Here is a 15674-nt window from a genome sequence, read left to right as displayed (position 1 = left end):
TCAACCCACACCTGGTGGCTGACAGTGAGGTGAGAGAACTTTCTGATTTAAAAGGTCCATACTGTGTCGAGGTGTCTGCTTCAAGTGTCACATCTCTAACAAACTGTAAATATCATTCAAAGCAGGGAGCAAAGCAGTCATTTTAAACACATATTGATAAGTGGAGCTTCAAAGATGGGAGGCAGATTAAAACCAGAATGGACAAAACACAGTGGAAACTAGGGAGGATGGATCATAGAGATTATGTTTGATTGACATCTCACTGCTGGAGTATGATCAAAGAATGAACGGGGTGAAAACATCAACTACACACTGACACGGATAAAAAGCCTCACACCCCCGACCCGAGCCAGTTACAAAAACAACAGGAAGAGTGGTTCTTGAGACAGGAAGTGGATGGTGGAGCTTTGGGGAAACCTTCGCCTCTAAGAATAGTTCCAGGGGGAGCCGGGAGGAGACACACATTTTCCGCAGAGGGAAGCCAAGCAGTTCCGATTCATTTCTTTATGTTGTATGTTCAAACAAATAACAATAACTCAGGTCAAATCGCTGACAGGCAGAGTTAGGTTGTGCTGCTGGCTCACTTTCTGATCAGGCCATTTAACAGCAGTGAAATGACTCAGTTTGTGGTCATTCAAATACTTTTAGGGCTTTTACTTCACAATGACATTTTCATTACGTAACATTTATTATTTTCACCATCAGGCTTCAACACGATAAAATAACCTCAGAGAATTCCTGCCCACTGACATTTGTGTGTTGGTGTGTGTGTGTGTGTGTGAGTGTGTGCGTGTGTGTGTGTGTGTGTGTGTGTGTGTGTGTGTGTGTGTGTGTGTGTGTGTGGTAGCTGGGGATACGTTGTTGTGTTGGATCCCTCATCATCTGACATCTCTGCAGGTGACATTTCACACACATGAGGGAATGTACACCGAGGTGAGATGTTGTGCATGTTTACCTCTCCCTCCCCATCTCTCGTTCACTCACACACTCACACACACTTACCCACAAAGTGAAATGTGTGAAATGCCAACATGCCAGAGTGTGTTTTATACAGCAGCGTGACTTTTTTCTACCTGTAATTCTTTGCATGAACATATATATACTTGTAGAAATAAACTTAGACCTTCAACCACTTTATTGACCTGACTGTCAATGTGTTGTTTCCACATTGTACAACAAACACACACTTAACCAAGTTAATAAGAAGTTTGTCTGGAAATTATGACAGTAAACGCTGGATTTATGATATTTACAATGGATTTTAGGGCTGGGTGATAAAGATGTATTTTTGAAGAATACTCAAGACCTACTTGTTTGTTTACTTGCATACATTTGAATATTAGATTTTTTAAAATGCACTATATTTAATTCCTAATTGCACTCACATTAAAATCTATTCCCTATTAGGATTTTACTATTTTATTAAATTTCTATTTATTTCTATTCTTTTCACTTTTATTATTAATTTAGCAATTTGAATGTTATCTTTGAATATTTTGCTATTAAAGTCGATTGATTCACCAAAGATGAAAAGAAGTTGTTTTTATCTACCTGGTAGGGTCTGAACCTACATGGGCAATGGCCATGTAGGTTCAGACCCTACCAATAGTAAAAGGAAACCTAATTAACAGATATTTTAATAATTTTAATGGACACAATCCACAATCACAAAATCCCCAGTCCTCATTTGAAATAAACATATTCAAAAGATATATTTATCTGAGGCTGTAAGATTGTTACAGACACCTGCTTGCTTGTCTTGCTTGATATTAAAATATATTCATACACCGAATTAATTAATTTGGCATCTTTTGTGTGGTCAAATATACACCTCCTGTCGAAGGGCAGCTTTATTAAGACTTACTGGGGCAAGATGGTATTAATAATATATATTAGTATCTGGGCAACTCTATCTTTTTATAAGTATATACATTTATACAGTTGTTGCCATGCTCGGCCTGATTGTGCAGCCTATTCCCAACAACAAGGGCTCGTTGTGCTGTCTCAAACAGAGCTCTTCACATACATGGGCCTGCAGCTCACCCAGTTTACTCGTCGTTCTGTCTGCTGCACTAATCATTTCACTTCGCTCACTTGGATTTAGGATTTGAATGTCACACACTCGTCATTGGGTATTTAATGATTCAGTAATTGTGCTTGTCTGACATTCAGACCACAGCAGAGTGAGCTGCACCGAGAGAGGAAGAGTGACGCGATGCAAAAAGACACACATCCAGCCTGCATACACAGGCACAGATAACACAAAGTGACAGGTACTTTGTATGATAACGCACACACTCACACACAAAGTGTATACTCGACACAGGATAACTAAAACACTGCTTCTACCAGCAAACAAGCATGCTATAAGCAGTGAGTGTTGAGGTGGTGTGATCATTGATGCATATTTTTGAAAAGATGATATAAAAGCACAACCACGCACACACACACACCCTCACACACACACCCTCTCACACACACACACACACACACACACACACACACACACACACACACACACACACACACACACACACACACACACACACACACACACACACACACACACACACTGTACACACAAGAGATTATATAAGGCTACATGTGCGTAGTGAGGGCATCAGCCTCATCTCTTGTCCCCTCTGCTAGTCAACAGCCCCCTCAGTGCAACATTACATAACATCAAAAGGAGGCACGCACGCACGCAGACACACACACACACACACAAAACACACACAAATGAATCAAAAGGCCTGTGCTGAATCAGTCTCTATACTGACACAGGATGGAGTTCACACAGCACGGACCTTAACCTTCACTCCCTGTGATAAAACCAGGACACCCACATGGCGGAAAAGGACAAGGACAGGGGATTTTAGCGTCCCTCCCTTGCACTGATCAGAAAAGACAGGAAAGGTTAAAGCAAGATAGCGGAAGAAACGTCCCAGAGGAAATACACCTGTCCACAGTCATCAGATCAGATAGGAGATGAGGAGTGTGCCAATGCTGACAGCCATTGCTGTTTTTAAAGATGCATCATATACCAGGATGGACCGATGGCAACAATTAAAGTGTGTCCAGTATAGAGCTGATACCACTCTGGAAGCACCACAGATGTAACTGAACAAGAATAACACTTTTGTATCTCCCAAGTGACTGGTCCACCATTCCACATTATACACTTGTATAGGGAGCAAACGCACTTGCTTCAGGAATGTTTGTCAAATCAAGACTTGATTTAAATTGTCAGTCTGGTTGGATGCACTGGGAGGTTACCACAGCCCACATAGGTCCAATTAATTCAACTTTAAAGCTGTACTCATCAATATTTTGATCAACATTGGGTCAGATGTGAAGTGTGGAGACAATCATAGTGACTAAGACAAAGGGAACAATCACCAACTATAAGACACAGAAAACAATCACCAACTCTGCATTTCTTTGCAGAGTTGGTGACTATAGCTCATTGTTTACATCTTGCCCACAATATAACTGTTTGTTCTTGTAAAGCTTGTTTGCAGCTGCAGTAGACATCTGTTCACACACAAACCCACTGAAATTACCTGCTTGGCTGCAAAAAAAATCCTCATGTTGCTCTGTATATTCGCTGGAAGTGGATATATTTGCTACCAAGTTCACCTAAAAGCTTAAGATGATGAAGGGTCAGTGTTGTGTTAGCAACCAGTGGCTAAAAAAACTAAAGCTAAATTATTCAGCTTAACAAAAAAATAAGCAAAAGAAATCTACCTTTGTTCAGGGTGTGCTATATTTTTAAATTGGTTAATCATGCTAAGACATTAGCAATAAAGATGATATGGCCACAATACTTACAATATTCAGCTTGCTGTGGTGTTCCCTCAGCTCAGAAATGATCATTTAATAAATTTGGTGATGAAAAAGCTTGGGTACATGTAGAGGACACAATAGTAAACAAAGTTGTCATTAGTCAAAATAATGCTTGAAGGCTTAATTTGGAGAGTAACCTGTTTGTTGGAGGCTACACTGTCCTGCTGATTACTAAAGTAAACCACAAGTTTCCACTTTTCAGAAAAACAAATCCATAACCAACATTTAACAAGAAATTCAAATCTTTAAAACTGTCACAGTTGTTTGCCTTCTCTTTATCTATTTGATCAAATTCTACATACAAGGTTGCTCCATGTGGACAAACACAGTTCCACCGGTGCAAAGTTGGTCCCTGGCATGTACAGTACTTTCCAACCCTAGAATTTACGACTGTGGTTGTCTTGTTTGACATAGTGGCTGTCAAAAGACAAGACTATTGTCTAGTCTGATGCCTATATAAGACCCTCAGTAATGCATTAAAAGCTGTATTTAATAAATCATCCCCTCTAAGTTAATGTTTTGGTTATTTAGTACAATCAACACTTTTGCAAACTGATGGTATACAAATATCTGATGTATCATATCCTAAATGTTGTCTTTAGCAAAGTGGGTTTGGATGCCATTGCTAACAAAAACAGGGCAAGAAAGCCCTAGACATAGTAATAACTTTCACAATCATTAATAATATCTTCCATTTGCATGTCATTGCATGTTGTTTATCAAAGACTAACTAAATCTGAAAGAATTTCATTTGTCTGGCATTAAACTCAATAGTTTGTGTCCTGATGATGATCTAAAGGATGGTTTGGATTCCCTTCGATAGACCCTCGAAACATGCAATCATTTGGCAAGAAAGAAATACAGTATTGGCGACCCATATCTACTGTCTGCCCTCGTACCCAGGACAATCGATGGCGCTGTATGGCCCTCCGGAAGCCCCGTCTTCTTGGCAATGCGATGGGTATCCGCCTTGGTGAGGCTTGAGGGGAAACACCCCTTAGCACTGCCAACCAGATACAGCGAGGTTCAACGTCACTACAGTCCACTCCGACAGAACATTGAAATCGCCACTCGTGGCCTGATGGAGCTGGTGCGACGCCCGACAACCTCAGCATAGCCCTTCCACATTCATATTCATATATACCGTTCGTGCAAGGAACTCGCACCAGCACACACCAGGGGTCACAAGGCTTCAGATGCCAACACTGAGATATCCGGTCACCTTTGCACAGTGCCTGCTTGAGGCATCATATAGCCAGTGGGGTAAGTCAATGGAGGGCAGGTCAATGGAAAGCACTTCGACACAGTGTCATAATCAGCAATGTTTATGTAGGACATCAAGTCTTCAGTGAATTTGTAATCCTTGAGTTGGATTTAGCAAGAGCTTTATCGTTGCTTTACTTCTTCCTCTGGGCAAACCAAGGGATCGCGTTTCCTAGTCTCAAAGACAGTCGGCCAAGCAATGATGATTCCATCTAAAGCCAAGAAAACCATCCAATTTCTGACTGGATTGGACTTCAACAGTCATTTGTTTGTCCAGTGTTCTACCACATTGTTGCAAGCTAGTCCTCTTTTTTTTTCTTTTTTTTTTTTTACAAATCTTGGTTTGACTTAGTCCTTTTCTTTGAAATTTAAGAAAATTTGTTTGTGATCAAAACAGATTTTCCACAAATCTTCTTCTTGTCTTTTCTCACCTTTCATTTAGTCCCGGTCACAGATCTAGATGAGTTCTTCAGCTTTGATGTCATCCTTGAATTTTGAATGTGGAAAAAGGCTTTAGAAAGAGCATTGGTCCCATGGAAACTACAGTTGAAGCATTAACTGTCAACTGTCTTTAATTTCAACTAGTTTTCTTCATAGCTTTCGACACAGAATTGCTCCCATGTCAGAATAGACACAAATTTCTCTGAAGTCGCCGTTGATGCTGCCATGCGATATTAGTTTAAAGTTTGAGCTTGTCTCTCGATTGCGGAAACAAATCCATCCCAGACCAGTTGAATTCTGTCCCCGGACCAGTTGAGCTGAGACGGCAGGTTGTAGTCGGACCAGATATTAGAATTGGAAACAATCCCACGCTGCTGCTCAGAGATCCAGTGTGTCCCCCCTCCATACTGGAACAACAGTGCAGCACTGGCTGTAGCTGGCTATCTTTATTCCTAAGTAGAGTCTTTGCTCCTCTCAACGCTGCCACGCATCTCTCTCTATTTTCAGTGTCTCTCTCCCTGGGGTCTATATGCTGACATCGCAGCTCTCTCTCTCTCTCTCTCTCTCTCTCTCTCTCTCTCTCTCTCTCTCTCTCTCTCTCTCTCTCTCTCTCTCTCCTCTTCTCCTTTAGCTCCATAGTTCAGCCCAGTTGTACAGAGCAATGTTTCTCTCTCTCTCCCTGTGTTGGGTCTGGCCATCTCTTCCATTTAGACTCACAACCTGGTGGCTGATGCTGATGCACTTTAAACTATGTGTTGTTAAATGACTAATTGATTAACTGCTTGGTAGACCAACACACACATGGAAATCATTCACTCCCTACAGAGTGGTGCTGCAGGTTTGAGTATTAGTTTCCCTCTGTTTACACCAGGTGTATCACTTATCCAGTGATTGGTGTTGCACAACGCCAAAAGGGAGTAGGTCACACTAACAATAGTCTTCATTATCCTCCCAAAATATTAAGCTGCAGGCTACATAGCGCTGATATCTCATGAAACCAACCCATGTTTTTACTGAAGCTACTGTAGTTGTGTCTGTAATTATATCAAGTGTAATACAGCGTGTGTACGTCTATGTGAATGTCTGGATTTACAATAGAAGGTGACATTTTCAAATAGGAAATAAGAGTGTCCGAGAGATTAAAAAAATAAAATGATATACACTACAAACATACAACAATCTTAATGTCAGTGTGTGTGTGTGTGTGTGTGTGTGTGTGTGTGTGTGTGTGTGTGTGTGTGTGTGTGTGTGTGTGTGTGTGTGTGTGTGTGTGTGTGTGGGTGTGTGTGTGTCCATCCCCCTCCAGCTCTCCACAACAGCTCTAACGGTGCTGTCAGCCCCTCATTCCTCTTTTCATTGACACCTGAGAGCAGCTACAGCAACAGACAGCAATAGAAAGAGAGAGTGAAGCGGGATTCAGAGACACTAACAGAGGCTGACGTTCATGCAGACATCATCCAGCAGCCTCTGCAGCTCTCATCTCCCGTCCTCCTCTGGAGTTCCCGTTCCTTCTCTCTTCTCTCCTGACCCCTTTTCTCTTTTAGAATGCTCCCCCTTGTATTTTTAAACCTTTCCTTTCCCTACATTGCAGGTGTAAAAAAAACCAAACAGAAACCTTAAAACCAAACAAGCTACTGTGAACATATTTCTAACAATATTGTCGATGACTCTCCGCTGGTTTGTGAAAAACAGTGACCAATGTGTGCGCTTACAACTGCTTTCTTGACTGTGAGGACTCAAGCCAGAACAAAAATAACATAATGTGATGTGTGAGTCAGAGGAGAATCTGCATCTGTTCTGCCCTGATTCTTTATGCCTCAAGTGTGAGGGCGACCGACCACATGATCCCTGTGAGGACGCATGCTCCATGTGATGTGAAAGCAGCTAATACCAAAGCACAAAAGACACATTTGATCAAGTCCACTAATCTGATCTATCTCTCCATCAGCTCTTCTAGGGAGGATATACAGCAAATATTCAGACTTGGCCTGGAGAAAAATTTCTGGATGCCATGACTTGTTACAGAGCTCAAGCAAAAACGTTAGTGGAAGTCCTGCCAGAGGGAACTAAGGGCACAGCTTCCAAATTCACAAAAAGATGCTTCCCTGGTTGTATGAGTCAACTGTGAGCTGCCCTGATTCTACACATCTACGGCGTAGTCTAACCTGCGGCGGTTTAATGACATCATGAATCACACATGCCCAGTGAAAAGATGCACAAGCCTTTTACACGGAGATCCCGATATACTGCCAATAAGAAGACCCCCTCATTACACCCCCTTTTACATGAAACTGAAATATTGCTGCCAGATTGTGTGATTTCAGATTGTCAAAGGCATGATGTGAAACAGCGTCTGTCTCGCCAAGCCCTCTCCTTTCCGTCAAGACGCCAATTTGGCTCTGCTGTCGAGTAAGAGTAACAGTAAGAGGGAGTAAAGGCTCAACATTCCCAGCCTAAATAGGCTGTGTGAAAGAGGCTACAGTCGTGCAATGATTCGGCTGAAAAGCAGCTACGAGTTAGCAGGCTCGCTAGCAAGTAAACCAGCATGAAACAGGATTACAGTCATCAAACCGTGGTGAGATAAAACTGTTTAGGAGCTGGCATATATCTACTATTTCCAGCGAATCTCTGTATGTCTGTATGTGCAATCTCCAGAACCATTTATTTTTTGGGCTTTACGCTTAGCCATGTGTATTGTTAAGGACCCAAGGGAAGTTCAGTGTTGAATTTGGTGCAGTTCGGTTCAATAGATTTAAGATTTGTATTAAGTTAAACAATGAATGATGCGTTAGAATAGCTCCCATCAAGTTTTAACAGTGCTGAAGACAAAATTACAGTACATCATTGAAAATGTTGGTTTCTTCTTCCTCAAAGATCTGCATCTCACCCCCAATGTAACTTTCACAACATGTTCTCTTTTTTCCTTCAATTTATCTAGTACTGAATCACAGCATTTTCTCAAGGCACGTGTCATAATAATGTCGAGACCGTACAATATTATAGAGGAACCCAACGGTTCCCACACTGACCGTGGAGAGAAGAAACATCCAACGGAATCAGGCTCAGGGTGGGGGGGTGCAGCAGCTGCCTCAACCAGTTGGGTTGAAAGGAGAGAAGGGGAGCGAGAGCAGTAACAGCTCTGTTGTATTCAACACGGCCAGACTGGTTGTTTTGACATTAATAATTTGAGCTGTGCCGTCTGATAAACACACTGGGCTGAGAACGTTGTGGGTGGGAGTCTGATAAAAACAGACATTTCACATGAACAAGAGAAGGAGACAGAAGTGACCATCACTATCTAATCAAATGGAGTAAACTTAACATTTGACTGTTTTATGTTTATTGTCATTCAGTTGAATGAACATGGAGGTTCGGGTTTCAACTCTTTACTAATAGAAAGTAAGTATAGGTAATACTGGCGTTCAAATCACAAGATCGCAATCCTACTTCAGGGGGGAACTGTTCCAGTCTTATTCTTAAAACTTCATGAGGCAACATCACATACACCTACAATATCTGTTACATGACTACATTTTCAAAAAATGTAGTCCCACACAGCATTCTCAAAGTATAAAGAATATATATAACTAAACCCACTTGTGAAGTAGGTGTGTCTCGATCTTTTTCTATATGAAAGTTGCCATCTTCTGTTACATAAGTTGTAAACGGATAAATGTTCACCGCACTTAGGGTCAAGTGAGAAGTTAAGTTTAGGGAGAATGCAAGGGAGTGAGGGAGAGAGCAAGAGCTCGAGTGGGAAGAACAAAGTAGGGACTGAGTAAGGTGAATAAAGAGCTGTCAGCCAGAATCTCAGTCTAAAAGGAGAAGACACAGACAGAAAGAGGGAGGAGGGGATAGTGGGAGGGAAGACTCAACGAGACAGCAAGCGAGAACGAAAGAACTCCTGTAGGAAAAAGAGACAAGACGAAATCAAGTCGCTGAAGCACAGAGGAGAGAAAAACGGCTGAAAGTTACTTCTAAACCATGACAGGTGAAAGTGAACATTTAAAAACAGAAAGAGTGGCATTAAGTGAGTGTATGTTTTATAAACGTGAAAATATCAAATTACAAGTGTCTTTTCGTGTGATGTCTTGAAGCTGCACGACATGGACTGTGTGTATTTGTGCCGAGTCCAGTTACATCTACTCTTGCTACTTTAGGAATGTTGTTATATTTTGTGTACTTTTCCTCTTTCCATCAGTATTTTACTTTGCTTCATAAAATTACAGAAAAACTAAATACAGTTTGAAGGAGAAAGAGTGAGGAAGGTGGATGGAAGGACAAAGAAAAGACTGGAACTGAGTCACTCAAGTCTCTCAAAGTTACTGTATGTGGAATAGTGATTTGATGCACAACACACAAATGCACTCTGACCACACATCCTCGCTGTCTGGAGTCAGACAACAGAATAACTAAAGAGGTTCACGACTCCAACGATTTAATGAATCATTTCAAAATTTACTGACAACAGTGTGAAGACAGAGTGGAAACACGCACCGTGCTGTTACTTCCCCTAAACGTGAAGCTGCATCCTGTTTCCTCTCCTGAGAAAGAGGAGGAAACCAAACAACGTTTCATCAAACTGGAAATATTTGACCATGTTTCTCATCAAAGTAGTTAAAATGCTTCCAGCTTTCAAATTAAAGTGTCTTCTTTAGCTTTAATTGTATTTTTTCTACAAATGAATGTCAGCACAACACAAAAACCGAGAGGAGACAATCTTTTTCGAGAAATGGAAATAAAAACAAAGAAAGAAGGAACATCCTGTTTTTTTCTAATCTTTGATGCACGGTTTGTTACTGCAATCTTTTTTTTATAAACAAAATAAAGTTATTGTCCGTAGTATTTTCAGGTAGGATGCAGAATGTTCAAATCAAATTTGTCTTTCATATCCAGACTTTTGCCAGATTCATGTGTATGATTTTTTTTCACAATAATTCTAAAGTGTGCATCATCCCACTCTGCATGATTATGAAGATAATCAAATGGAAAAATATGGAAAAGACCAATTCAGTTGTTTAAAGAGTAAAGATTTCAAAAGTTCTAAAAACCACTAACTCCTTGTTTCCCAGGAATTCAACTCTCCACTTAGTGTCATCTTCTACAACACAAGGTTGTCGGAAGCAACAACTCTTTTTGATAAAGCTTATAGTTAGAGCTGGTACAGGCTTGTCTTAGACCTGCTCTTAGTTATGCTGCTATAGGTCTAGAAGGTCGGGGGACACATGACACTTGGAGCTTCTCTTTCCAGCTTCTCCTTCCTCTTCTCAATCGTTATCACATCAAAGTAATTCATATCTCATCAATACATGTTACTGACTTGACTTCTTCCCCGGAGTCCCTTTGCCTTATCGTCCGCAGATCCAGGGCCGCAGCTGTGGCCACATCGTGGATTCTGATCTGTGGATCGCGTATCAGAGGTCGTAATGGTGGATCCAGTATGACGGATTCTGCATCGTGCTGGCTGATCGTGATAATAATGGCGGATCCTTTATCGTGTTGGCATCTGATAATGGGGGTGGACCACGACCGAGGTGGCAGCTGATGATGGATCCTAATGGTGGCAGTGGACAATGACTGTGGACTATAGTGGCATCCGATCTTGATGGTGGATCATGATCGTGGTGGCAGCTGACCATAGACTATGATTGCAGCAGGACTGCTTGATACATAGTATTTCTCCTCAGATACTCGACCATTACTGACAATAATCCACCAATTCACTGACCTTCAGTTATACTTCAAAATGTTTACCCTTATCAATGCTGCTAAAAACTTTATCTTGATGTTCTCCTTTACACTTGACATCTATTGCACTTCTGTCCGTCCTGGGAGAGGGATCCCTCACATGTGGCTCTCTCTGAGGTTTCTACCTTCTTTTTACCCTGTTAAAAGGGTTTTTAGTAGTTTGTTGTTGAGGGTTAAGGGCAGAGGATGTCACACCCTGTTAAAGCCCTATGAGACACACTGTGATTTGTGAATATGGGCTATACAAATAAAATTTGATTGATTGATTGATTGAAGGTTGCAATGTAATGACAAGTTTTGTTTCTTAACAACAGAATATGATTAATAACTATCTATCAAAGTGACAATCATTCAGCAACAGTCTTTTCATTGAGAGATGATTATTTCCCAGAACACACACACACACACACACACACACACACACACACACACAACACACACACACACACACACACACACACACACACACACACACACACACACACACACACACACACACACACACACACACACACACACACACACACACACACACACACACACACAAATGAGTTTCACTGATTCCCCTTCACAGCCACACGTGGGCAGCAGTGCATCACAGAGAGCCTGAATGAACTGCAGTCACAATGGTTCCTGAATCAGTGCAGCCCAGTTCATATAAATCAGACTTCACACACAGTAATTAGGGAGGTTATATTTCCATTGGTGTTTGTTTAGATAACGCAAAAACTACCACAGGGATTTTATTGAAATAAAGGTTGTGGTACGGGCCGAAGAAGAACACGTGAACTTTTGGAGGGGATTCAATCAACAGGGCAGATCCAGGAGTTTGGAAGTCTTTCTTTAACATTGCAAGATAGTTTTTTTTTTTTTTACATTACAATATTCCATGGATCTTGCTGAAAAAAATATTTAGACGCCTATTATCTAAGAGTGTGTGCAATTTGGAACGGCTTGATTGAAATTAAGGGGACTGATGGACCAGAAGTATGCGCCCTCCTGAGTGCCATTCTAGTTTTTAATGGTCACTGCTTTGGCCTTGAAGCCCTTTCTCACAAACGAAAGCTACTTTTAAACCCTTTATGCAAAACATACAGTATTGCACACAGGCTTATTCTGTCAGGTTTAGTAATTTGCAGGTCCCAAGCATGTTACATCTACATTTTAGAGAGTTAACTCCTGGATAACAAAAACATCACACATAAAAGGTATCAGAGTAAAGAACTAACAATATTCCTGTTACTGCTATTAAGCTGCTGCAGAGACAGAAGTGGAAGAAGAGGCCGTCTGTGTAAACATCTTGTCCCGCTAAAGTGCTCTTGAACATGATGCTTGTCTCTGTCACATCAGATTAAAATGTTTGCTCAGAAACATAAACCACATACAGCTACAGAGGGAAGTACGTTAATATGATCACAGGCGTAAATGAGCACTCGGTCAAATGCAAAACTCACTAACTGACCTATTTTTAGTCAACTGTGAAAATGGTTCTGAGCTAAAAATAAACACTTTCATTTGGCTTTTCTTTGATTATTTTTCATTTGAGATGCAGCTGCTGTCACTAGGCTAGGCTGCATATCCAGCCAAAATACACAGTATATGATTTCCAATATCCATTAAGCTTTCCACTTCACACTTGACAACACTGCATGTAGGTGATCCAGGGATTTCCTGAGATCTTATTAGCTTTGATTGACATTCTGGACATTTCTCTTGACTAACAGATTTTCTGTCATGGACTAATTAACTAACTGTGACAGCTCTAGATTCAATGAGCAGATTCATATTCCAGTTCAATAAATATACTAATGTACCCAACACCAGTAAAACTTTATACTTGATCCTCTGGGACTTTCCCCTCCAATTCTGCTTGGTATGCCTCTGTTTGTTTTGCACCCACTAACTATGCTAACACTTTTCAAACCAAGGTCAATGTATTTAAATTCTACAGGACAACGTCATCTTCCCTCAAAATTCTATAGCTGCAAAACTCTCGCTAGATCCGGAGACATATGTTGGTGGTGATGTCCAAGCCTAAGGCTACATTTTGTACTATACAGTAAGGACTAAGCCTTCCTGACAACTTTCACCGAAGCCATTTTCAGACATGACCTCCAGAGGAAGTCCAGAGAATTTTTCGTTTACAGCACATCGACACCAGCGCAACTCTCATCACCAAGAGCTCACATGGCCTCTTCGTTGGTGTCTTCTACGTGTATGGTACCGCTTTTTCACCCGGAGATATTTGTTTTCTTTTTCTTCTTTTCTCTCCTCTGGACTTCCTGCTGACTTCATACAAGGGCCCAGACAGAGAAAGTCCTCAGAAACTCTAAAGGCTCTCACTCGTACATCTGCGCTCACACATACAAACCCTGCAGAGAAAGTCCGGAGGATCACCGGAAAGAAGTTTTCTTAGGCAGTTGAATCTCTCTTCCAAACAGTCATATGCTCCCTTTAGTCTAATGTACATGAGAATGCTGCACTGCGGAGCTGTGGAGACCTGGAGCTGTGGAGACCTTGGGCAGAGTCCAATACATATGCAAACCCTCTGGAATATAAGAAAGGTGAATTGGGGCATATTCTGAATAATGCCATTTGAAAAAAGGCTGAGAAAATGTCTTCAGAAGGGCTCCCACCCCACAAGACAAGCTGGTTCATATAGCTACCAATCACCATCAACCAATACCATTAAGTCATATTAAATAGATGACTTGCAAACTGCAACACTTCTATGTGGTATACTGTTTTGAAAAGGCTTGTGAATTCTGTGGGAAGACCAAAGAGGAGATTCAAAGACAGACTCGTCTTGTAAAAGTGTTCCACATAAAAAAGTCTGCTCATTACGATCAAGCGGCCTCTCTTCTTTGAACGTGGTTGCCCTTGAAGTTTAACCTCACCACATGAGAGGTGGTGACAGGCTGTTGGTGCCACTGATCCGCCAGTACTGAACAATAAAGTAGACTTTCTGCGTTTCTACCACTTTTTCTCTAATATCTATTGGATGCTGATGGGTTGATCTTGGAAACATTCAAATATGCTCATTTTAAAATGATATGGTCTGTCTGTATTCATATGGTGCTTTTTCTAGTCTTTATGACCACTCTAAGCACTTATACATCACAGTGTACCCATTCAGACACACATTCATACATTGCATCTATGTGCAGCACTTTCTCTATCACAGATCAATCACTCACAACCATCAATTAGGGGTTCAGTATCTTGAATACACCCACCTCCTGAGCCACAGCTGTCTATATACTGTTCATCTAACATATAATAGACCATGGTTAATTAAACTCTATTGTTATTCTAATAGCTTGTTGCAATTCACTTTAGTAGTCCACCAATCTGGCAAAACTGGGATTTGTTTACAGTATTCAGACATGCAGCCAATTCTGTTTTACAATGGATTTGTTTGATTTTGTTTTTATTAACACTCTGTAGGGATCAGATAACTCATCGTCATATTAAGATGTATTAATCTACACTCAAGCACCTAAAGAATTCCCTTTTCTGATATTAAAGTATTAATTAGAATGTGTTCCTCTAGTTTCTGCATTATGTATTGTATGTACGTAACTAATATAATGCCTTGAAGTTGTGAAACTTCAAAGCGTCGCAAGCTGTTGGGCTTCGGGATTACAGAAGCCAGTCGGTGATGAGCAACAGACATTGACACTGGGCTGGGAAGTAAACACAGACCTCCAAAGATCCCTCATTGTTGTTCTCTAAAAACTGACCTGAACTTGGTCCTCAGCACAGACTGTTCAACTGCACTGACCCGAGACCAGCTGGGGTAGATGTATAAAACCATTGTTCCCAGTTAGACAATGTCTCTGTGCGTCTGAAACGGCAATGGGGCAAAACAGTTTGGGCGTTTGTGTTTCAAAGAATGCAGCACTATCAGAAAGGAAGGATATAACAGCAGAGGATAGCACACTGACAGACGCACTGGTAACAAGGGCTCCGAAGTATTAGGGTTCTATAACATGTCTGACACACTACATGGTAAAATGTCCCTGACCCAAAACAACAGGCACTTGTGGGTAAAGTCTACAATTAAAAACCTCAGGAACAATTAATGATTAACTTCAATCAAACATTGATCAGAGGACATTTATAACACTTCACATAGCTCCCAAAACCTGGAAAAACACAATGTGGAAAACATAATTTACGGTTAAGGGCCAAGACTGGTCAGTTCACTGTGGAATCTATTTCACCTTTCACACACTGGTGACACCTGCATCAAGAGCTGAGGATCAAACCGGGGAACCTCCTGATAACTACACGTCTATAGGGCAACAGTTTTCTTCCTCTGGTCCTGTGTTACTTGATCCACTGATGGTTGCACCAAAACAAATGATGGTGTC

General features: G+C 41.1%; 1 protein-coding gene across 8 annotated transcripts in view; it reads right to left on the bottom strand.

Annotated features, from left to right (window-relative positions):
• The window catches only part of LOC118101002 (rho GTPase-activating protein 23), a 64905-nt gene that overhangs the window by 21645 nt on the left and 27586 nt on the right, over nt 1–15674 (bottom strand). For 3 of the 8 annotated variants that reach the window (XM_035146582.2, XM_035146585.2, XM_035146586.2), the window contains exon 1: nt 4746–6109. The exons of 3 other annotated variants lie outside the window; for them this stretch is intronic. In XM_035146582.2, coding sequence (XP_035002473.2) covers nt 4746–4961 — 216 coding nt within the window. In that variant the 5' untranslated portion in view covers nt 4962–6109. Of the gene's footprint in view, nt 1–4745; nt 6110–15674 lie in introns of those variants that run through there. 2 more of the 8 variants (XM_035146588.2, XM_035146583.2) reach the window with 1 other exon arrangement.

The sequence above is a fragment of the Hippoglossus stenolepis genome, chromosome 21, assembly GCF_022539355.2.
Source record: "Hippoglossus stenolepis isolate QCI-W04-F060 chromosome 21, HSTE1.2, whole genome shotgun sequence".
Taxonomy (NCBI): Eukaryota; Metazoa; Chordata; class Actinopteri; order Pleuronectiformes; family Pleuronectidae; genus Hippoglossus; species Hippoglossus stenolepis.
The sequence above is the reverse complement of the archived record's forward strand: the minus strand, read 5'-3'. Positions and strand labels throughout refer to the sequence as shown.